The sequence below is a fragment of the Miniopterus schreibersii genome (genome assembly GCF_964146895.1).
Source record: "Miniopterus schreibersii genome assembly, chromosome: 8".
Classification (NCBI taxonomy): domain Eukaryota; kingdom Metazoa; phylum Chordata; class Mammalia; order Chiroptera; family Miniopteridae; genus Miniopterus; species Miniopterus schreibersii.
Genome location: NC_138109.1, coordinates 14,635,258 through 14,660,169, shown reverse-complemented (window position 1 = coordinate 14,660,169; position 24,912 = coordinate 14,635,258). Strand labels below are relative to the sequence as shown.

General features: G+C 45.3%; 1 protein-coding gene across 1 annotated transcript in view; it reads right to left on the bottom strand.

Annotated features, from left to right (window-relative positions):
* Positions 1–24,912, bottom strand: part of ARID1A (AT-rich interaction domain 1A) — a 72,624-nt gene that overhangs the window by 3,426 nt on the left and 44,286 nt on the right. Inside the window, exons 5-19 of the mRNA XM_081144148.1 lie at positions 14,340–14,580; positions 13,966–14,055; positions 13,247–13,414; positions 12,256–12,568; positions 10,373–10,518; positions 10,168–10,277; positions 8,529–8,738; positions 5,715–5,922; positions 4,452–4,584; positions 4,105–4,277; positions 3,591–3,741; positions 3,373–3,510; positions 3,194–3,290; positions 1,864–2,755; positions 1,399–1,529 (exon numbers count right to left, since the gene is read on the bottom strand). Coding sequence (XP_081000274.1) covers positions 1,399–1,529; positions 1,864–2,755; positions 3,194–3,290; positions 3,373–3,510; positions 3,591–3,741; positions 4,105–4,277; positions 4,452–4,584; positions 5,715–5,922; positions 8,529–8,738; positions 10,168–10,277; positions 10,373–10,518; positions 12,256–12,568; positions 13,247–13,414; positions 13,966–14,055; positions 14,340–14,580 — 3,201 coding nt within the window. The remainder of the gene's footprint in view (positions 1–1,398; positions 1,530–1,863; positions 2,756–3,193; positions 3,291–3,372; positions 3,511–3,590; positions 3,742–4,104; positions 4,278–4,451; positions 4,585–5,714; positions 5,923–8,528; positions 8,739–10,167; positions 10,278–10,372; positions 10,519–12,255; positions 12,569–13,246; positions 13,415–13,965; positions 14,056–14,339; positions 14,581–24,912) is intronic.

Sequence of the window (24,912 nt, the reverse complement as noted above, 5' to 3'; positions counted from 1 at the left end):
AGGCCAATTTCCTACCTGTTGGTCATTGTTACTGTCCCTCTTAAAATACTATATCCCACTGCCAAGTGGAACCCCAGTCTAGGCATGGTGGGATGACCCCTTGAAACATGAGCAAGAGAGGGAATGCAGTTTAGACAGATGTTCATCTGCTCTCTTCTCTCCAAGCTCCCCAACATTCTAGGAAGCTGGCACTCCATGAAACATGCAACATAATGAATGGGATGAGGCTTTGGTTAGGCAAACATTGGTCCAAGCTGGTGCTAGGGAGACCCACACTCCTGCTTGGATCCTGTATAGGCCATTTATCTCTAGAAGAAAACAATAATCTCCAATCAGATTAATTTCTGGTGGAACAGTATAGCAGCATGAAAAAAATAAGGGCTTTATAGGAAGATCTAGGTTTGAATTCTGGCTCTTCCAGGACCTAGTTGTGTGATTTAACTTTCTAAGCTGTAGTTTTTCCATCTTTCTGGAAATTCCTAAACTTTATAGGGTTGTTCCAAGGTCTAAATGAAATATATCAAATGTCCGGAATATGGAAGTTGTCCAATCAATATTCGTTCCTTTACTTTTTCATAGGAGGCAAAATTATGCAATAGACATAAAGTCAAGTTTTAGAATCAGACTCTATTAATAGCTGTGTGAACCTAGGCAAAGATAAGATTCTGAGCCTATATACTAATCTCTAAGTGGCCACGTCTGCCTCAGAAGACTGTTGTATGACATGAAAGAAAATAGGAAGAACCTGGCTTGAAGTGAGGGCACAATAAACGGTAACTATTAGTAACAATGCCCCCTTAGCTCCTTGATAGACAGGTTGGTTGGTAGGTACTAAGGGTGATCAAGAGAGTAGGACGCTGCAACAGAAATTCTGCCCAGTTACTGGGAAAACGCAAGGTGCACATCCTGTGGAGAAGGTCTGGAGAATCACCTCTGCAAGATCATTAACCTCCATTGGCCCTCACCCCTATTCCCATTCTACACCTTAGGAAAATGGGATCAACAAAAATCTCTTCTATTCAGAGTAGATGAAATAAAAAAGAGAATAAAGGAAGTATTCTGCTCACTGATGAAGATCATACGTTCTTAGCAGTCTAGAAAACATGGTGTCCTTGCTGACATCAACAGAATCTGCATTTCTTACCAATACCAAAGAGTTCTCTCAAATTCCCTTTGAAGTCAATCCTGGTATCTTACACAGATTATTATTGTTCTCAGTATTCTGAGTCCATGGCCAGTGGCAAAGTATTGGCATGGAAGATATTAGAGGGGGAGCGAGAGGGAGGAGGCCATGTTGACTGGGGATAGCTTAATTCCCTGTATCACTTAGCACCATCGACTTCAAGAAGATCCCAGGCCCTCCCAAACTTCCAACCTTCCCTAGGCACCTGTACTCACCTGACTGAGGTTGAAGGTCATGATGCTATTGTCATCATACAGCAGGATGTTAATGGTGTCTAATGCCCATGTGCTCTCTGCCAGCAGCCCAGACTTGAGGGACATCATTACCCGCCATGCCTCCGGAGTTCCTGAAATAAAACCTCCATGTCATCCATCCACCAAGCCCAGGGCTGGCCCAGCAGTCAGGCTAGTATGAAGATAACAAACGGAGGCAGTTCCTATCTGGGAGATAATACCTTCTGCCCCTCATGGCTTCTAGGTCCTCTTAGGACATCACTGCATAGCAATTCCTTTAAGTAAAAGCCTGAAATCAGCCGATTTCTTCCTTACCCAAAGTTCTTTGGTTCTGTTTTAGTCAACATGACCAGATTTAACCTCATCTAGAATATCAGGATGGAGAGAGAGCAATGGACAAGATGGAAAAGGGCAGATTACACAATCCAATCAGGGAGGTCTCCTTACCGATGTCTTTCATGGTGAGTCGCCTCCTCTGCTTCAAAATAGGCTGTGTGGCTTCAACAGAGCCAGGTGGGAAGGTGATGTCCCGCCGAATCATGGGGGGCTGCACAGGGGCAGGTGCTATGTGAGAGGCAGGTACGGGGGGCCCTGCCTTTTGCATCTTCATCCCAGAGTGCAGGAATGGAGACTTGCTAGGAGAGGTGCGGTTCTCCATTGGCCGGGGCAGGGGAGCAGGGCTGGATACCTGAGGAATGTGATTCTGCATGCTTGGTGGGGGCTGGTAGTTGGAAGGAGGGGGCCTTGTCATGGGGGGTACGGGGGCAGAGGGACCATATGGGGGCTGGCGTGTGCCATGGGAAGGCCATGAGCCTTCATGGTTGGCCCTCTGATCCGTATGCAGCATTTCATCTGTTCGGTTCACACCATGATAGGCGGGGCCCTGGGGGGCAGAGCCTGTGCTCTGCCTGTTGGCGTAATTGTAGGTCATGTCATTACGCCCTTGCCACATGGTGCCTTGCTGAGCAACCTCAGCTGATGCCTGTATGGGGCCACCCATCATTTGTGGTGGCATGTTCTGCTGGGCACTGGAGCCAGGGGGTGCTGAGACACGGTCTCGGCCAAACTGGAATGGAAACTGGTTCTGGGGGCCACTTGCTGGTCGGCGCTCAGTAGCAGCGGCGGCAGTGGCAGGATACGCGTTGCCATACTGGTTGTACACATCTTGCTGTGGGGAAGGCTGGGCAGCTTGTTGTTGGCTGGCAGGCTGGGGCTGGGCTGGGGGCAACTGCTGCTGCTGGGGCTGCCCCTGCCCCGTGCTGTATGGCACACTGTACATTTCCCCTTCGTGCCGCTTGGCAGTAGGGCCGTATGTGCTATCCATCGGCCGCTTGTAATTCTAAGACAGGGACAATCAGAGGGGAAGTTAATACTTTGCACAAAAGAACCACAGCTCCCAAGATGGCTACACCAGACACTCACTGGACTTGCTTCTGCCCCTCTAGAAGACACAGACTTCCAAGAGAACGATCTTTACAAATTATCTCTGAAAGCAAGAATCATTCTCTATTTCCCTCTGGGTCTCCCTTGCTCTAAGTAGAAAAGCAAAGAAAAGTTCAAACATCAAAATCAGTCCTGTTTCTCGCCCCTTTGGAGAACTAGAAACTGGACGGGACTCCAAACAGAGAAGAGTGGGGGCTTGGCTCTTTAGGCAGAGCTGGCTATCTGGGTGGGAGAAGACCACCAAAGTATCTAAAGTGAGCTTCTTAGACTTTCCACCTTAGTTTTCCAACTGGCTCTCTGTGTGTCAGTCAGTCCACCCTGACACTCTCCTCACCTGCTGCTGTTGCTGATACATTGTGGTCTGCTGGCTGGGGAAGGGGCTGCCGGAAGGGTTGCCTTGAGTGGAGAACTGATTGCCATAGGAATCATGTCTGCAGGAGGGAGAAAAACAGGATCAGAGTGGGAAATGGCAAAGCTAGAGGCATAGTGGCACTGAGACCAGGTTTCACTCACCGTTGCTGCTGTTGCTGCTGCTGAGGGGGGTAGCGACTAGGAGAATACATCCCCGAGTCTGGGTTGGAAGGCATGAGATTCGGCTGTGGGGCTCCAGTGCTCCCCATGTTTCCCTCGGGTCCTATTGCAGGCTCAGTCCTAAACAAAATTGAAGAAGCATATTGAGTCCATTATAGCTGTGGAGTTCTGGGGTCAGATAGGAGTGGGGGCATGCTTACCTCACTCTGTCATAAGGACCTCCATAAGGATAGTGCTGTCGTGGTCCCATTGCCACATTTGCCAGCCCAGGGCCGGCAGCTCGGCTGTAGGGGTCCCCCATCCCGCTGTTGGGGCCCTGCCCTGAGGACATGAAGGGATCACTCCCTGGAGCTGGGTGTAGAAAGGCAGGCAGTGAGCAAACTGGTAGGTGAGCAAGCCTAGCCATCTACACCTTGCTTGCCTCAAAGACCCATGCCCTCTCCAGAACTCAAGTTTATTCCTTTTGTTTTCCTGACAGATTTAAAACATAGATCTAAAGAGACCCCAATCAGCAAAGAACATGTACGTGTTAAGGGGTAACAACGTGAGACTAGGGAGAGGAAGACAAGGAGGCAGGGATGAAGAGTGGTAGTTAGATCTGAAAATGCCTTATCTCAGAGGATGGCTCGACAAGAACCCTGAGTCATTCTCAAGCTATCACCCCACTTCCCTGGCTCTGTCCTCAAAAGTACAAGGTCAACAGCAACTGGTCACCTTTCCTCATGCTGCCATAAGGATCCTTATTTGGCTCATAGGACATACGCCCCATCATGTCAGAGGTATTCATACTGGGCTGGTACCCAGGGTTTGGAGTCATGGAATTCCGTTTCTGGAATGTGGGGTCACTTCCATCAGGAAATGCATCCTGGATCCCGACTGAATTGCTTCTGTTCCAGAGCAAGAAAAGTCCATTAATCCCCAAATAAAGCAATTCCTCTGATAATAAAGGACACATGGGAGTCACTGGCGGGCAGCAGAGCAGGGACCACACCAGGCGGCATAGGAACTCATGCTCTTCTGCCCAGAGTCCCCCAAACCACCTGCCCTGCTTGTGGCCTTACCTCATGCCTGGCAAGGGGGGTATCTGACTATGTGGTGTGGATGCTGGAGTTGGTGGCTTCAGGTCTCCCCCTTCTGCCATGGAACTGCTGGTTGACTGAGGTGTCTGTGGCCCCTGCATAGACCCTGATCCAGCTGTGGACAGAGATGCAGGGTGAGCAGGAAAGAATTTAACTCTCACAGATCCTGGGATCTCTTCAGAAAAGATTGTTATAAGGCTAAAGCTAGGGTTCTTTAAAGCCTAAATCACCTTTCTCTGCAGGGAATCTTAAGGCCAGGTCAGGGAATCTGAGGGCTCTTATCATGATCCTTACTGTTTCACATTTGGAGAATAGGAGTGGTATGGCGATGTCATCATCATGCTGTTGATTCCTTGAGTCTCTGCCAGCTTCCTTGACTACTTTACTTCCCCCAAGGACTCTAACTAACATGTAATGCTGGTGCACAACCTTCCAGTCAATGCCCCTGGAATCATGGGCAGGAGGCCCCAAACCAGCAGTGCACATTGCTGGTTTGAGGAGTCTAGGAGCTCCTCTTCTCAAGCATCTAGCAGTGTCACCACTCAGGTTCAAATGTTCCTCTAAGCTGATGAGCACAGAACTACCGGTAATTAATGTTTCCATTAGTTACCCATCCCAGAAGCAGATATCCCACTGCTTGGGCCTCCCCAGCTGATGAGTCATCTCAGTCACTCATTACACCCTCGGAGGTCAACACCAGAGCACATGTGTTTACACCAACCTTCTAGGAGTCCTGGCCTTCCCATGCTTGCCCAGGCCTCAGCCTCCTTTCAGAAAGGAGAGTGGGCAGAGGCACTCCCATTAGAGTTCCATTCATATCCTCTCCCCACCACTTCCTTCCCATTCATTACCATCTGAGCTCCCTGGGGAATTCAGGGCTGTAGTCTGAGCTGCATTCTAAGGCACTGACATCAATGGGCCAAAGCTCCCAGATGGTCTTGCTTCACTGCTATTTGTCAGATTTCCCCACTCCTCTGACAATCCCTCCCACTCACTAGTTTATAAACATTTGGCAAGGTGCCAGGTACACAATGAAAATGAAAACTTAAGGGCTGCTGCAGACTACTTCCCAAGGGAGTCACCACTGCCTGCTCTTTTTAGTCTGCCAATCTATTACGTCCTGTGATAGGGCAGGGCAGAGCATACATCCCTGGTGAACAAGGCAGGCACTGGTGAAAAAGGGGATTAGACACTTGAATACTACCACTAAAGGGTGAGCCTTGGTGGAGCTCACCCAATCCCTACCTGGAGAAGGAGGCTGGATCTTGGGCTGGGACTTCTTGGAATCAGCAGCTGCGAAGATGTCTGGGGGAGGGTCTTCTCCCCGTTCAATCTTGCACTCAAAGGCATAGAGACACTGGATATACTGCTTTTTCAAGGAGCTGGCAGCACTGCTTGAGGTGCCGACATTGAGGTTGGTCGCAAGTTCCCGCCATTTTTTGTTCTTGTTGACCTGCACAACCAACCAGAAGAGCCAGGGTACATCTTCTTGCCCACAAGTCCCAAAACCCATCAGGCTACCAGGTACCCATCTCTTGTGGAATCACAATTCTCAGTTAACCAAACACGTTAACTCCACTTGGTGGACAGTCCACAATAAACATTAAATTCATGGCTGGTTTTCCTCTACCCTCAGCAGGCTCTATCCACAGATCACTGCAACTATCAGACATGGCAATTATAATAGGGCAAATTTCACATCACTGTTAGAACAGAATTTAGAAGGTATGGTTTGTACACATGTGCATTGCTGAAAAATTATGTGCAAGTCACCACCAGATCCAAATCCTGTTTTAAATGCATCAATAAAAATTAACATTTTGCCAGCCGGCGGTGGCTCAGCGATTGAGCATCAACCTATAATCCAGGAGACCGTGGTTTGATTTTTTGGGCAGGGCACATGCCCGGGTTGTGGGCTTGATCCCCAGGAAGGGGCATGCAGGTAGGTAGCTGATCAATGACTCTCTCGCTCTCCCTTCCTCTCTCTGAAATCAATAAAAATTTATTTTTTAAAAATTAACATTTTATAAAATGGAGATGTGTGGTAATAGCGGTACCCACTCTGCTTGACTTACTTTGTCAAACTGGGGGTTTTCACAAACCCTTGCAAATTTGACATTATTGTGCCACTACTCCCCTGCATCTCAGTGAGATATAACTATAAGCCCCTTTCCCTCACCAGTCACTGTCCTGACTGCCCAGGTGCTCAAGGCCCTGTGACTTCTTTTGTGCCTTTCCAGAAGCCAGCCTACAGTCTTGCCTCCTTTCCTCAGCTTCTGGACACACCATTCCCAGTCCCTTTAGTTACTCTTTCTGCTCTTAGCCAGGCAGGTCTCCTTCTTCATGTATTCTATGCTTATTTGCCCACCATGTGGTAAGCCTCTCTCTCAAGGGTTGGGAACACTGGCTTTCCAGCCCCAATTCACAAAGGAAATTCATTACGGCGTGACACCTGTTGATGTGGTACCAATGATACCAAAGAGAAGAATGACAAGGACACAAAGAAAAGAACCTAGATGGAGGAAAGGTGACCAGGAAAACTCCTGGAGAAGGTAACATGTGAGCTGAGCCTTGAAGGCTGGAGGTGGTGTTGGCAGGGTACATTCCAGACTCTTCCCATCTCTAGGCCACCTGGGCCAGTCAACTGGAATGGCGCCTCCCACTACCTAAACCCTACAAATCCTTCAGAAAAGCTCAGGACTCATCTTTTGCCTTCCTGGAGCCTCCACAAACTAACTTATAACAGTGTCCTTTCTCCTCTGCACTGTCTTTAGAGTTCAATTACATCATAGCATCTAAAAGGTTGGCATCCTTTTGCAAACTAAAACAGGCCTAGGCTTTAGGACTCTCTCTGTACCGCATCTTTTCAGAAGCCCACTCAATTAAAAGTATGCCAAATCTAACCCAATACCCTTTCCTTACAGGCAGGAGAGCCCTGTGTGTGAGAACTAGCACTAAGGAGAACGGCAGGGATAAGCCCAGGGTCACTTCAGAAGCCTCTGTGGCTTTGCTTCCCACGCCACTTATGTGGCGGTGCACACGTGTCTTGTTTTGTTTTGTTTTCCTTTGTGGGGGAGGGAAATAAAGCCTGAAGGGAGAAGGAATTCATAACTGACTGCTGGTTGGCTTCATTCCAATCACTTTCTTTTCTGCTGGTGACAGCTGTTTTCCTCTTCTGATTTAGAAGGTTTGGAATACATTCCTCCCAGCCACGCCTCCCCTGAGCTCAGCCACAAACTCAGAACCAACAGCAGGCTCCTGGTCTGATGACTACAGAACACACATAGGAGGAAAGTTTGCAAGCCACAGTGTGCTGTCAGCATGGCCTCAGCAGTTTGCCTCTTGGGCTGAGTGTAAAACGAAGCTGGGAGGTATCAGGGCAGAGGCACAGCTCAGGGTGGTGTTCAGGTCAGAGGCTTGCAGCAGAATTCATTCACCTCAGTCTTCCATACAGACAGAATTTCCCCACCTACTTCTCCATTCACAAATAATTTCTATTAAATAGCTCCTGAAATCCCATCTCTACTGGGGTTTCCTGGAAAGGGTCAGGAACTACTCTGGCTGCCCCATACCATCTTGCAGACCAATTTATGCGGCAGAAATCTTGCTGAAAGCTTTTTTATTTTTGGCTTTTGACAGTCTAGCAGGGTACACTATCCCTTACTTTACAAATAAGAAATGTTAGAGCTCAGAGTGGTTATGAACCTTTGTTAAGGTCACACATAGGTGGCTAAGACAGGATTCAAAACCAGGCCTATCTCTCCGACTCTCACCTTTGTCTGCTACGTTGGATTACCTCCCATGGAATCAGAATTGCCCCACAGGCTTTCTGTCTTTGCAACCCGGAGGGACCCTATACATATGGCAAACGTAATGCTAGTACTTTATCCTCTCCAGCAAGGTTCCAGCCTTTTGGAAGCCGTATCTTCTAGAAATCTGTGCTCCAGGTCTGTCAGTATGTGACTCAAGAGAGTAGGAGAGGATAAAGCCAAGTAAAGCCACCGAGTACCTTGAGAGGTTTGTTCAAACCACAGGGGAAGACAAGTGCCAGGCACTCACCTGAGTCAATCCACCAATCTCCTTCACAGACACATAGAGGCGATAGAGGTCCAGAGGTTTCCTACCCACAGCAGGCAGATTTGTCATGCCCATTGCCTTCTCCTCTGTGAAGGCCAGGTAACGGTCCACCCACATCTTCCTCTCAGGCTCACCACCCAGCTCATACAACTTGGTGATCTTCTCATTGGTTGTAGTAGAAGAACTGGATTTCTGAAAGGGGCAGGTAAAGATTCTTAGGAACTGGTTAGAGTCAAAGCCTATGCTAAGGGTCTTAGAAGTCCCTTAATTAGGGCAGTGATAAAGCTTCTTATTCTGGGGTGGTTACTAACACCTGCCCTACCTTCGTTAGGGTGAAAGGCTAAAAGGGAGCTAGACCTTCTTCCTGTAAAAGAAGGAAAATTCTGACTAAACTGCATATTACACATTAGGTGCTGTGCTGGATGCCTTTACACATTAGGCATTATAAGTTATCCTCCTCTTAAAAGCTAAGGAAGTAGGCACAAGGAGGCCATGCCTAAGATTTCACAGTTTTCAGGTAGCAGGGCTGACATCAATGTCACTACCACTACCACACTACTTACCCAGGTGACTGGACACACTTTTTTTTTTAAGTTGTTATCTGTTTTTATTGATTTTTAGAAAGAGAGGAAGAGAAGGGAAAGGGAAAGGGAGAGAGGAAGGGGGAAGGGAAGGAGGGGCAGAGAGAGAGTTGGAAGGGCAGAGAGAGAAAGAGAGAAACTCTCTGGCTGCCTCCTGTATGCGTCTTCACTGGGGATCAAACCCACAACCTTTTTGGTGTGCGGTATGAGGCTCCAACCAACTTAGCCTCTGGCAGGGGCTTAGACACACTTTTATAGACTGTTTCAGAGAACTCAAGAAACTCAAAACATGATCTTGAGACAATGGGATGGACTAAATGAAAAAACAAAAACTCTACCTACTCTCAAAGAAAGGAAGGGTCTCCCAAATGCTTGAAAGGCTTTGGACAGTATTCTGTCCAAGACAGGAGGATGGCTAATAGGGTCTGGGAGTCAGAGGTAAAGATCCACAGAAAGTGGCAGCTATGATTTTTTAATTTCTCCTACTTTGTAAAATAGGGAAAATGAGGTATGACAAAGGGCAGAAATGTTTCAAATGACTCAAACGCTTACCAGATCCCCAGGTTGCCACATGGCCCAAAAGACAGCACACTCAGTACTAACCTACAGGGAAGCCAAAGATCCAAACTCCACCTGCCTCATCTCCCCCTTTCCCTTTATAGATATAGGGCACCAACCACTCCTGCTGCTCTTAGTATAGTCCAGGAAGAGAAGAGCAATTAGTTGCCTATGGCACATACCATCTATTAATGCACAAGGAGAGGGGAAACGGTTTCAGAGAATTTTACATTGCAGGCCTGGCATTTCCTCTGTAACAAATGGACATTATGTTTTTTTACATTAGAACCCCACAGACTAATTCAAAACTAATTAAATGAGCTATTATCCTGGGATCCTTCATGATAAGAGGAAACAACCTTTTCTGAGGCAATCTAGTTGATGCCGTAAAAGGCTAGAGTCTAATCACTCTCTTCTTTTTCCTTTCTATCACTAGAAAGGATGGACAGAAAGTAGGGAAGAGTAAAGATATAAATCATTACTTTGGATTTGGATTCTGTTTTGGGTGTCCCATCAGCCTTGTTGTTCATTTTGGTGGCTGGAGTTAACTTGACATCCCCAAGGCCCATCATCTCTGGGCTGGCTGCCATCCCTATAAAAGAGAAAAAAATTCTTAACTTTAATAGGTTTGTGACATGAGGATCACTCTGGAAAAAATCCCTGGGGTGAGCAATGACTAGGACTTACCTGCTGAATTGTTGGCCATGGTTCCACCCATTGGATATGGGGGTCCCTGAGGGTTGATCATGCCAGCCATACTATTAATCCCTTGTCCATAGGGAGGTCCAGTTCCCATTATGCCCCCTTGATTCATATTGGGGTAGCCTGGTGGCCTGAAAAAGAAGATGGAAAAAGACAGACAGATAGACACACAAGAGTTAGAGACACTAAGCTTTCAGATTTGGACTTGAGCTAAATAGGGCTGTGTGAGACAAGATCATCTAGTTACAAGGAAAAAGTGTATGGGTCCCCCAAACCACAATCACACACTACCTGGCGCATATATTAATGTATTTATATTTTTAAAAATTATCTTTATTGTTGAAAGTATTATAGATGTCCCCTTTTTCTCCCCACTGACCCTCTCCACCCCTCACCTAGATATTTTTATCCTCCGCCTCCCACAAAAGGCTCTAAGAGGGTTCAAGCCCCAAACAGGAAACTATAGCTCAATTTTAAAGGAAACACTCCTTGAAGAATGAAGTCCTACCCTGTCTCTTTAAGTACTGCCAGCCTCTAAGGCACCTTCAAAGTCAAGCGTGTTTCCACTTAAGAGCCCTCTCTATGCCAAAATTGCTCAATTTGTCACATCAAACCCCAACCAAACTGGAACCCTTAACAGTAAAGCACCTGGGGGGAGGAGGGAAGGCTTTGCATTCTTTCTTAATGAGCCTACTACAAACTTTGTGCTTTCATCATTCTGAAGTACTAACCAAACCCACCTTTTTACAGTTACAATCACCCTATTCTACCGTGGTTCATAACATCCCAATAAGACTAGTCGTTTTAAGAACTATAGGCACCAATAATGGAGTACAGGAACAGAGCCTTCAAAAACAGAGGAATCATATTCACTGAGGACCGTGGCCAAGGAAGAAGAGATGAATCTTCAAGTCATTAAACCAAATCACATGAACCTTCCACACTTTAGCACCAGGTCAAATGCACAGGACCACAAAGAACAGTAGGAGAAATAGCAAATCACAACTCTTACCATCCTTTATTTCTCACACCACAGATACAAGTCATGTGTATTATTACAAATCCTTCTGGAAACTAAGAAACTACATTGACAGAAGAAATGAAGAAACTCTGAAGACTTATTTTTTTTTAATCCTCACCCAAGGATATTTTTTCCATTGCTTTTCAGAGAGAGTGGAAGGGAGGGAGAGAGAAACATCAGTGTGAGAGACACACCAATTGTTTGCCTCCTGCACATGCCCCAAATGGCTGGAGATGGGGATTGAGCCTGCAACCAAGGTACATGCTGCCCTTGTCTGGAATTGAACCTGAGACCCTTCATTCCACAGGCCGATGCTCTAACCACTGAGCCAAATTGGCTAGGGCAAGACTTATTTTTACTAATCAAAATAACCCATGCTTTATACAGTTCATTACATATGCTATCTGGTCATGTGAAACTTGATACCAAACTAGGATGTTTAAGAATTTTTGCTCTGGCCGGTGTGGCTCCGTGGATAGAGCATGGGCCCATGCACTGAAGGGCCTCCAGTTCAACACGCCCCCCCCCCAATGTTGGGGCTTGCACGGGAGGCAACAAATAGATGTCTCTCTCTTACATTGATGTTTCTCTCCCTCTTTCTTCCTCTCCTCCTCCTTTCCAGTCTCTAAAAATCAGTGGAAAAAAATACCCTTGGCTGAGGAGTAAAAAGAATCAGAACTTTTGTTGTGTTTTTCACTGTCAGAAAACCTAGTTTTTAAAGAGGTCTCTATAAAATGCGTATTTACCAAATTGACATGATTTAGGTACAGAAGTATCTCAATGACCTGAATGGCTCTACAATTTATTTCCTTGCACTGACACCCTCTCTTCACTTCCCAGGTCTTACCTGTTTTGGATAGAGTTGGCAGCAACATGCATGGCGACAGCAGTTTCTTGAGTTTTCCGGTTCATGCCCCCTGGTGGGGGACACATCCCTGACCCAACCTGAGGCGGCATATTGGCCATGTTAGGGCCATAAGGCCGGTTGCCCATGGAGGCATGACTCATTCTCCCTGGAGGGAGTGTGCCATAAGGTGGGATGCCAGGCTGCCCATGCATCTGACCTCCAGCACCCATAGGGTTCATGCTTCCGGCCATGCCTGCACTGGGGTAGTTAGCATTGGGCAAGGCATTGTAGTTTGGCTGCCTGGGGTAGCCTCCTGGGAGACAAAGAAGGAAAGATGACAGAGACTTGGTTAGCGACTCACTAATATTGCTCAATCTCTAAAACTCCAAAGATGGTAAACAATGGGAATTATTCAAGATTTGGTCTGGAAAGAGACCAACTTCATGGTAGCCTTTACCCCATTTTAAAAAAAAGTAAAAGGGAGGGCAAATGCATATAAAGATAGGCCTCAGTTGTCCCTTCATCTTAAAGACAGCACAGAGAAAGACTGGCTGGCAGGCAAGGCTGGCTTTGCTGCTATCCAGGTTCAAGTATTTCTGGAATTATTTCCTTTTTACATTCCTGCCTTCTCTTCCAGGCTACATGAACGACATTTAACTTTAGTTTGTCTAGGGCTAATTTTGAAGAAAGATCCATTCTATTAGGGCTAATTTACTAAAAACAAGTATGAGAACCAATAATAACCATTTATTGAGTGTCTGTACTCAGTCTTGCGCTAAAAAATATCTTATCCCCATTTTATAGATGAAACAGAGGCTCGGGGATATTCAAGAACTTTCCCATGATAGTCCTGCCCTACTTTAGGGCCTGGCTTTGGTGAATTAAAGGCAAAGAGCAATCCAACTCTTTACACCCCAGACAGCAGCATATCAGACAAGGAACTGTTTTCTTGTCTCATCTCTATATACTCCTAACTGGGTAGTATACTCACCCTGTGGGCCATACTGACTCCCCTGGGGACCATAGCTCCCCATGGAGTTCTGCTGGTAGGAGCCCATGCCTGTGTGCATCTGTCCTCCAGAAGGCTGACGTGGAGATAAGGCCGAGCCGGGCTGGGGGGAACTGTACTGGGGCATCTGGGGGTTCCTCTGCATGTAACCTATTTGTGGGTAGTGCCCATGTATGTTAGTTATTACCTCGGTACAATGGGAACAAATGCTCCCCCTTATCCTAGGACTTCACCATCTACATTTTATTTAGCAACTAACTGAACGAAGTCTTTACCTTCCTGGCTATATAATTATGTGCCATCTTAGGGACCCTCCAAAGTGACATAACCATTAACCAGATCATGTCAACTCTTTCTACTAAATGGGGGTTTAAAAAGACACATAGCGATTACAGAAAAACAAAATGGTGCAAGGTTAAAAGAGTAAAGATTCGATGCTGAGTTTTAGCACTTGCTGACCAAATTAGGCACAATGTATGTAGGGGTTAATCCATCAAAACACAAACACGGAGAAACAAAGAATGACTGGGGGGAACACGGTTCTGGAGTCACAACATGACTAAGCCCACTCTTAACTTCACAGCTATTGTTCTGATTGTATTAAGCTTCATGGCCATATAGGTCTCCAAAAGCTACTGACAGGGGGTACTCAAGTGTTAGCCTTAGCCCTCCACCCCCTCCCTCAAAGCCCAGGCTCTTACCTCGATCTTGGGCAATGCTTGATTGATTCATGGAAGGATGCATGATGCTGTCCGACTGGCCACTGGGTGGCCGAGGTGGCATCTGGTTGCCTGCTCCAGACAGAGAAAGTAAGCCAATCATGGCTAAGTGTGGAATTCTAGCTAGGAGGTCGGTTCAGAGCTGGGAATGTCGCCTGGGAAAGCCAAGCACCTCCCAGTACCACATACACAGAGAGCTCCAACAAAGGGCTCCCATTTCCCTTCTTCAAATGCTAAAGGGAAACTTTGCAGACATGACCAGAGATGCTTTCTCTGCCAGCAAAGGCTGGGGCTCCCTGATATTGTTGGTAGCCAGTCCCCGTTCCCTCTCCCAAAAACCCAGCACTTGAGGGTACCTGGCACTGCAGCAGGTGAGAGTGGTCCTGAGCGAGACTGAGCAACACTGGCGGGAGAGCCAACAGGGGACGGGGAGGGGCCTCGGATGCCAGGCAGGTGAGGAGAGGTATGAGGAGAAAAAGGAGACTGAGCTGGATTACTCTGCTCTCCTTGGCTGCTGGAAATCCCTGATGTGCTCACTCCAGGGCTCAGAGCTCCTTCTGTCCCCATGGGGAGATCGTCTATTGAACCAGACAGATCCTGAAACATACAATACCTCAATGAGCAATATTAGGCAGAAAGACTCTTCTTTCAACAATCCTACTACATGATTAACATTTTCCTAAACAATCAAGGGCACGCACACCGCAAACATTATGTTGTCAGGATACTATAGCTTACATATGGCAAACTCTCTATTAAGGGCCAGATAGAAAATATTTTAGACTCTGTGAGCCATACAGTCTCTTCAACTGCAACTGCTCAACTCTGCCATTGTAGTGCAAAAGAGCAGTCACAGATAATAAAGTTTTATTGAAACATAGCCACATCCATTTGATTATTTATAAAAACAAGTAACTGGCCCACAATCTGTAGTTTGCTGATCTCTGGCCTATCTACCAGAAGCAGATCTATTACTTTTATCTTCTTTCCCAGCTTCAACTTCCACAGTTGTAAGAGAGAGGCATTCCAGTGAGCCTTTAGTTCTTTTCCACTGAGGAAGCTTTATAAAACACTGCCAGGAGAGGACCAGGAGCCACAAGAGTATGTTAACAAGTTTGGGCAATAATTACAGATTCCCCTCTCTATCAGATTATTACAACCTACATTTACTAAAGACTCACTTTCTCCAAGTTACCGTATTTTAAAATATAAGGGACACACTGCACAGAAACGAGACGGTCTGGGCCTATATTCCTACCACCTGGCTCATAACAAGGATGAACAAATGTTTACCAAACTGAGCAAATCCATTTTTCCCCTAGTTTTAAGTTGTTCAATGAGGACTTGGCATTTACTTGGGGGTTTGTCTGTCTTGAAATAATCAGTAAAGAGTTCACTTTGGGTAAATAAACTCCAAGATTAGCAATCAGGAGCTCAATACCAAAAATATTCACCCCAGGAAATGTACCCCAATCCTACCCCCACTGGCTCCATGTTCATCCTCTAGCAATACCACTGGCTCAACACCACACATTAACTCCAGACTAGAAAATACCTGTACCTTGAAGAAAGGATGAAAGCTTTGGATAAGGGCTCAGGTCTGGGTTAAGAAAAGAGTTCTCCTAAAGAGACACATCTGAAGAGGCCTGCTTTGAGTCTATTCCTATTCCCACAACAAGCTCACCTTGGAAATACCAGTTCAAGGTGACTTTCACAATAACATTGGAGGTCAGAGGGCATCTTTAGGTTCTCTTCCAAGTATACAGGTTGGATGGACATTCTACAAACTAGCTGGTTACTTTACTAGGTTGGAAGCATTTCTGCTGAGTTCTAGGGGAAAAAAGCTTGCCCCGAAGGCAAGGCAGGTAGGTAGGTATGCATTTGTGTCTATGTCCAGCTCTCAATGTTAGCTAGCTGAGAAGTCAGAAATGCTAGCTTTCCTATAAGAAGCAGAACTAGTACACCACAGCAATCTTTAAAAATGCAGTTAGAATTCGTCCCAGTGTGGAAGGGAATTCAAGAAGCCCTTCTCTAGGTAACACCAAAGAGCCTCTTCCCTTCAAAGGACTAAAGTACCTGGAACTATAAAGAGCCCTGAGTTCATCCCAAGAGAGGAGGATTCCACGGCAATATTGAGGGCTAAGCTATCTGAGCCAAAGAGAATAAACTCAAAGAGGCAGCAAGATGATGAGAGGAGCCAACCATGTATGCCAGAAATGGCCTCAAAAGCCACTTGTTAATCTCTGGTCTGTAACAGAAACCACAGGCCAATGCTCTGTTTTAGGGATCAGTAGGTTCCTTTAGCATTCCTTCCTACAGTCTCCATTCCTTATCAAACCACCAGCTTCTGCTAATAAAAGCTACTTGCTAACATGAAAAAGAAATCAGTATGTTTTGGAACAGAACAGGAATCAAAGGTTCATCCATAAGACAAGAACTTGGCTCTGTTCAAATGGCTTTGAAAAATTGTCTTGAACATTTCTGTCTTTTAAGTAAAACATCACCATTCTCATGGTAAAAACAGTTCAGAGAATAGGTAAAGTCAAAGTCCTCCTTTGCGCTCCTTCTGCTGCCTTCAACAGAAGAACCGTGTTCAATTTGGTGTATATTCTTGAAGACCTTTTGTGGAACTGAGGGAAAAGAAAAAACCCAACCACAACCCACCAACCACTACTACACTCAGGGCAGGGCCTACAGATGCTCCTTCAGCCTTCTATACAAAACCAGGCTCTCCACAGATCCACAAATAAATGTCCTAGTCCAGCTTAGGGAATCCCAGGAGCCTAAAGAAAATACTGGCAGCTCTGGAGGCTGGGCTCTCAGACCCTGGAGACATCTGTGGTGACCAGGTGGTGGCTTCCTTCACAGAGGCACTTGGAGAAGAGCTGACAGTTTCGGTAAAGTGCTCTAAGATCCTTGGAGAAAAAGTGCTAAATAATACACTGTCAACAGCAGCCCCAGGTGGACTGGGATGCCTAGGCATGAATAATAGTGGGAAAGGCAGCAGCATTAATATTCTTATCTCTCTCATTTGGTTGATTTAAGGTCAATCTCTCAAACTCTCATTTTCATCAGATGGCAACTGGTCAGCATGAAGGTAACTGATTAAAAACAAACAAAAAAATTAAGACCCAAAATGTTAGCACGGGAAGGGACAGATCATTTACATTAATATTAACAATAACTACCATTTGAGCATCTACAATGTGCCAGGCACCATATAGAGTTATTTAATTTTCTACAATTCTTGGAAATAGGTACTTCTACCATTAACATGATGAAGATGAGCAAGCTGATGCTCAGAGAGATTGGGTTACATGCCCAAGTCATTTAGCAAGTAAATGGCAGAAACCAGATTTTGATTCCAGGTCTGCCGAACCCCAGAGCTCTCCATTATGCTGATACTAGATAGATTGAAGAAAAAGCATCACACCCTTGAGCTAGGAGACCAAAGCCCAGCTCTTGGTACTTATCAGTTGTGACCTTTGGCAAACTGGCAACAAACCAGGCTTCGGTTTCCTCACTTATACAATGAGAGGACTGGATAAACTGAGTTTGTGACCACCCTGGAGCATATGCATGAAAAGCCACTGGCACAATATGGTCAGGGTCATATGAAATATGCAATACCAGTAGCAATACCCTGGAATGAGAGATATGACAACGCACAAGCAGTATAAGATATAAGACATACTCTTCAGTCCTGGTGGCTAATCACAAGTAAACGTTTTTATTGGGAAATGAGGGGGAGTTTTAAGGGGAGACTCCAAAAGAAGTCTCCCCCCTCTATCTACATGAACAGATACTGCTCTGAACTCCATGTCCTTTTACTGCACAGGGCGCACCTCTGCTTTCTACCCTACGAAAAGCCAGTTTTTCAGGTCTTTTGTTCCACAAAAAGCCGGATGTCTGGATGTTGAGTCAGACCTCAATGTGCTTAAAAAGTTTGGCTTTCCACAACATATTTATCACAGACAATGTTCAATCAATCCCAGCCCCAATTCTCCCTAGTGGGGGTTGCCGGTAGAATTTTAGGACTCAGGTTTTCTTAGTCCTCCCAAAAGGGCCCACCTAACAGGTAACCTTCTAGGAGGACCAGTGAATTACAGCACTGCCTCTGAAACAGAAAGATCTGTTTTCCTGGGTTTGTTCTCTTCCAAGAATAAACCTCCTAAGAGATGGGAGGTGAGGATCAGCCCACTCAGTGCCCTGCCAGTTCCAAGGAAGCAGCAGGGCCAGGGAGAATTTCCTCACGTGTTTCCAACGTGTTTCATGAATTTTATTGCTCATCTACCATGCAGATCAAAAGCACTGGAGCAGGTCCAACTATTTCACACAGAATCTCACACTCCAGGCTGGCTACAGCCCTGAAAGCCTTCGTTTCTTCACTTGAAATACTGCCCAATGTTATTTTGGGATGTGACCTGATAGAGAAAGCCCATAGGGACTCCATGACGATAACTGTTCCAGCTGTGATTGGTTGCCCAGTCCCAGCGAGTGCCAGCATGGGTTTGTCAGGCTCTGCTGACAAATAGAACTCAGCAGCTAACACCTTCTCTTCACACCACAACAAAACCATGCCCAAAATTACAGTCCATACCTCACTGGGTGTATGTGTAAGGAGGAGGGGGGGGTTTGCCAGCGCTCTCACAGGAAGGGCTGCAAGTTCTAACATGAATTGGCTGCCTGATGAAGTACATTTTCAAGCAGGAAGGTACCAGATCAGGGTTAGACAAGGGGTGTTTAAACAATCTCCCAACAGAGCCTCATGCATGTGACACAGGTTCTTTGCTGTGCAGATTAAGTAACATCAACAGGCAAATCTAAAGAACAGGCTCACGACAACGCTCAGATTCGGGTTTTTCTCATAAATTTGGCTGAATCTTTGAGAAATGGAGCTTTCGTTAACCCCTAGATGGGGTTCTTATATTCTTTCAGTTGTGAAGAGCTTTTGCCAAGTTGTGCTAACTACTGGCAGGAAAATCACCCACTAAGAGAGCCAGGTAAATCCCACACATGCTTGTAGTAAGTTTGTGTGGGTTTTGTGATGGGAACCTTGCAACTCAACCACAGTCCCTTAAATGATGATGCCTGAATGAAAAAAGTCCAAATGCACAGCTTTAAGTAACCAAATCTGCACTAGCAATTTTTCAAGTATTTTCCTAGCCTAACAGATTCATGGCCATGGCAGGAGGCTGCTCCCATGCAGGAAAATGGGAGGAAATCCTGAAGAACACAGAAAGGGCTGGGAAACCTAATCCTTGAAGAAAGGCAGACGGTAGGAAAGGAGGCAATACCTTTGACAAACTTCAATGTTCTTCCAATGAGTGGTCTCAGTTGAACAGATTAACTGCCATCCCTGCCTAGAAAGCAGACTAGCTGGTGCTGGCTGAAATGCCAAGAACAAATCAACACAAAAAAGGCTGCCTCTTGCTAATGGTGGTACTTCCACATTGGGGGCTAAGCAGGTGGGTAAGAAAGGGGGAAGAAAAGATGCAGAGGCTGATACCATCCTTTTAGCTTGGGATCAAGCACCATATCCTGCCTCAGTGAACTCTATTTTCTAACCCCTTACCCTGAGTTTCCAAAACCCCTCATCAAACTCCCTCTTCTTTATCTACAATAGGCTCTTGACCTGAGGATGATGGATCATTTTTCCTGATACCTTCCAGCTGCCTGGTAAGGATGCACAATAGATAAAGGGAGAGACTCTTCCTGTCTTCAGGATGTTTTTTAGGGATCCACTTCTAAGAGAAACATCCCCTTTATATACACATCAGAATGCATAAATAAACCTCTGGGAGACCAACTCTCTAAATTCAAAGGATATTGAAAAGAGGAATAAAGCAAGTCCCTTTGTGTCTCCCTCTCAAAGGGAAGTAGAACTGACAAATATGTGACTATCGTGTTCAACCCTAAGGTAGGTGATTGACTCACATTTTGTTCTCACGATCATCATCTTTTTAAAAAAATATATCTTTATTGATTTTAGAGAGGAAGGGAGAGGGAGAGAGAGTTGAAACACCAATGATGAGAGTCATTGACTGGCTGCTTCCTGCACATCTCCAACTGGGGATTGAGCCTGCAACCTGGGCATGTGCCCTGACCAGGAATCGAACTGCAATCTCCTGGATCATAGGTTCATGAAAAACCGCTGAGTGACACCTGGCCGGGCCACAATTATCCTCTGATATAGGTTCAACCCCATTTTAACAAAGAAGCAGGAAGCTCAGAAGTTAAATGACTTGCCCAAGGACAAAGAGCTACTAAACATAAGAATGGGTTCAAACCCATATTCCACTGATTCCAAAGCCTGCACTCTTTCTATCACAAGGTGGAAGCTCTCCACTAACAAGGCTCCATGTTCCAAACAAGGTCAGGCAACAACTCGTCTCCGACATGCTGAGTGATTCCCTATGTATCTCGAAACAAACTAATCTCACTAGGCCTCACTTAGATCTACAGAAGAAAAGATTGAAACTAGATAATCCAATGCTACGCATTCCTCTCTTTCTTAGCCACTCTTGCTTTCTAAATCTTTCATGGTTTACGTAAAATCAGCCATTTCACTTTCACTCTCTTAATTTAAACCTACTTTTTCTACCCCAAAGGGTATAATATTCTTTTTCACTTCTGGGTCCTTAGAAGGGCACTTAATGTACCAAGGGGAAGAGAGAATGACTTAGAATCTAGGAAGACAAGCAGGAAATTAAGTCCCTTGAAGGTACATATCTGGTCTCTACTGGTTTTCATACTGAATATGCCCTAATCCTACTTTCAAGCACAGGGTGTGACCCAAAGAGAAAAGTCAAACATCCCTGGCCTCTAGGTGGCCTCATGTCAGGCAATTTCAAAACCTCACACTTTCCTCTTCATCCAGCTCTGCAGCTACCCTTCCAAACTGGAGGCCAAAAGGGCCTTTTTTAGGGGTCCCATTCCACAAACTACAAGATGGGAAAGCTCCTCTATGGGGGCAAAAGCCAAGCAGGCTTTAATCCCCTGCCCATTGCCGTGCTCCAACAATGGGAAACAGAATTCTTCTCTTAAGACAGTAAGGTGACCCATTTCCCATAAAAAGAGGAGAAATTGGTGAGAAAACCAACTACTTGAACTTGCACATTAGATGCAGCAACTATAGACTAACACTTTCAACAATAAAGATAAATTAAAAAATAAAATAAAAAATAAATCATTTTTTGCCTTGGAAACTTCAAAGATGAGAACAGTTTTGTGGGGGCAAAGCCTCCATAGTCATAGTACAACTTCCCATGCCCCTCATACCACAGGCAAAGTCTTTCCAAAGTTCCTCTAGACTCTGTGTTACAGGACTAACATGGCACTGTGCTGATATTGCTCTTTTCTCCAGTAGCCTGTGGCACCAGAGCAGGACCAGGCTATATTCTCCTGTTATTATTGACCAGAAAAATGTCAGGCACACAAAAGACAAAAAGCTTGATAAAAGTTGCTGAACCTATAATCTAATCAAAAGCATCCTCTTTAGACCCAATCTCAATTAGTCCTCTCTCTTTCCTTTAATCATCATTCCCTCACCCTAACCCTCTAGCTGAACTCTAGACCTCCAAATTTGGGAGATACTCTTGGGTGATGGCATCAAGGGAACCCAACAGCTGTCTAAAACTGAAAAGTGCAACCCCGAATGGGTCTTGGCCACTTGGGTAAGAGCTCCTGATAGAACTGCAGTACAAGGAAGAACCGTATGGAAAGGAGGCTATTAGGAGGTGGGGCTGTATTGTTGGAGCAATTTCAATCTAAGTACAAAACTATAAGAACCTACTGTTCTTAATCCACATCAGCAAAATCTCTTGAGGTGAGTCTGACTCTTTGGGTGGAGGCTGAGGGTGTTGCTGAGGTATAAAAGGGGAAGAAGAAAGACTGTTGTGCTGCCTGCATTCCTGTGGTGGGAGCCCCTGCAAACAGCAGCTTGGCCACTGCAGCGGCTATTGATTTTCCAGGGGTCGATATTCTGCTCCCACAGATCTGCTCGGCTACAGGTTTAATCACAGTGAGTGCTTCTACTCAACATCTCCCCTGCACTTCCCCCTCCCCAAACCAATAAAACAAACACCAAACACAATGAGAGTTGGGAATGGATAGATGGTGCTCCCCATAGCTGGCCCCTACCCCCAGAGAAATTCTAAGCACCAGCTCCAAAGGAGCCAAAGCTACACGGGCAGTCCACAAGAAGCAGCAGGGATAGATCCACAGGACCAGAAAACACTTTAATCCCTTGACCAACACTCCCACACAGACCCTTTTAATGTTTCAAAGATTTTACATTAAAAAACCCAGCCCTGGCTGGATAGCTCAGTTGGTTAGTGTTATCCCAATATGCTAAGGTTGTGGGTTTGATCCCCAATTAGGACACACACAAAAATCAACCAATGAACACATAAATAAGTGTAACAACAAATCAGTTTCTTTTTCTCTCTCTTCTCTGAAAATCAATAAATAAAAATTAAAAAAAAAGAAATCCAGGTTCCCAGCTCAAAAAAAGGTCCTAGAACTCCCACAGAGCACTAATCAGTTGGAACCTTGCTTTCCAGTTTGTCAGTCCCCACCAGGCCTGCATTATACCATGTTACCAACCTGACTAGCCTTCTGACACACACTCTCTCCCTTGCAAAGGCTTCTCACTTGGACCAGAAGAGATGTCTCACCTAGTCAGAAACAATCCCTTGGCCAAAAATGTACAGTGTTCTAAGGGTCACTAGCTAGCAGACTTCATTCCAGATATGAAAAAAATGAAACTGGGTCAGAGCTAGGCCTGAGTTAGAGCAGTCAAGAGCAGTGCATATTTATGGAATAGGGCTGTTCTAATCCCAGCAGGAAATGAACATGGTAAAGCTAGAGAAGGCAAAGAAGTTAGGCACTTCCTACTTTCTCCAAGTCAAGCATTTCCTTTTAGGAAGGCCAACCACACAGACCTTGTTCCATCATGTTCATCATCAGCTTGAATCCTGGAACTTGAGCAAGGAGGGCAGGAAAAAGGGGAAAGAAACAGAAAAGAAAGCAGAGCCCTAGCCAGTTTGGCTCAGTGGTTAGAGCATAGGCCTGTGGACTGAAGGGTCCAGAGTTTGATTCTAGCCAAGGGCACATACCTTGGTTGCAGGCTTGATACCCAGCCCCGGTCAGGGCATGTATGGGAGGCAACTAATCAATGTCTCTCCCCCCTCCCCTTCTATCTCTCTGAAAAGCAATGGAAAAAATATCCTCATGTAAGGATTAAAAAAAAAAAAAAAAGCAGAATTCTAGGTATGAGAAGTATAAGAGAGGATATTGCCTTAGGTTTCTACCTCATCTGGCTGCCCCTCAAAATTGATTTGGTATTTAAAGCCCTAAATTTAGCCCTGGCCCAGTAGCTCCTCAGTTGGTTAGAACACCATCCTGATATGCCAAGGTTAGGGGTTCGATCCCCAGTCGGCACATACAAGAACAAACCAATGAATGCACAAATAAGTGGAACAACAAATTGATGTTTTTCTCTCTAAAGTCAATAAATAAAAATTTAAAAATAATAAATAAAGCCCTAATTTTATATTTGCCAGTGGTCTTCTCTACCATGTGCTTACTGGTCTAGATAAAATCCAAATATTTGGGGAGGATGGAGTGGAACAAACAGACCCGAGAGTGGGGAAAGGATATATCTTAAACTAGAAAAGACAGCTATCAACCTTAAAGGCCATTAAAACAAAAAAGAACAATTCTGAACATAGGGAGATACACAGTTAAGTTCTAAAAGTAGAAAATGGGGGGGGGGGCAGGGGGATATGAATATTCTTGATAACAGTTCATCATCTGAACACTGATCCCTTTTATTTGAAACTTGGTTTCTCTCTTACCTTCCCCCAAATGCCAGGAAATTACCTTTACTCATCTCAGTAGACAATATTCAATGTTCCTCCCTCATCAAAGCTGGCCTTAGGGACAGGTCTGCTTTCAACCCCTAGTTCCCACCTTCAACAAGGCATGGCTTCTTAGCTTCCTTGGGAAAGGTCAAATGGGAAGGAAGCGAACTAGCAGCTAGGAGGTGAGTTCTGCCTCAGGGCAATCAGAGATTATGTCACAATACAAGCCAATTCCATGCTGACACCAGGTGGGGAAGATGGAATAGGCCACAGAAGCAAATAAAGCAAGAGACCAAGCACTGGCTCCTAAAGATAACACTAGATCACATACCAGATTAACCACAGCTTTCAGGCAGAACACCAAATATTTTAGAAACAGGAGAAAAGACAACAGAGCTAATTCTATGCTTGATTTATCAGGTATGTTAGCATAGTTCCACGTCTAAGGGTACTTCCATCTAGACCAAGTTTAGAGGAACAAATTCTTACTCTGGTTTAGAGGAGCCCTAGAATAGTATTTCCATAATATACTATAATATAATATAGTATTTCTATAGTATATTCTATAAGGATAGCATTTCTGTGAGGAGGGGGATCCTTGGTTTATATTTTGTTCAAAAAGCTCAAGATCCCCTCACCCACCCCAGGGCAAGGAACAGTTTAGTAATCACACATCTGGTAGACTGGCTTTCGGATTTTGGTTGGTCTTTTTGGAGAAGAACAATGGCAGTTTTGCAGCCAGCACCAACAGGAAGGACAGGGGGATGGGTGGAAGAAAGCCACTGTCACCAAGGCAACTGAGTTAATCCATATGCTGACTCAGGAATTTCAGGATATTCTAGTTTTTGAGATTTCTTCCTTCCAGAGTAAGTGCTTCCTACATCTTCCTGGAGAGTAGACCTAAATCCAGAAACTATAGTATCACTACTTTTGCCAAGAAATCTCAATCCCACATCTTTCCACCATATCTCCTTCTTGCCTTTCTCCAGAGAGAAGAGAGTATGGAAGATAAAGTCTGTTTTCTGAATACGGCATTCTTCCTTCTCTTAAAGGAGCTTTTTGC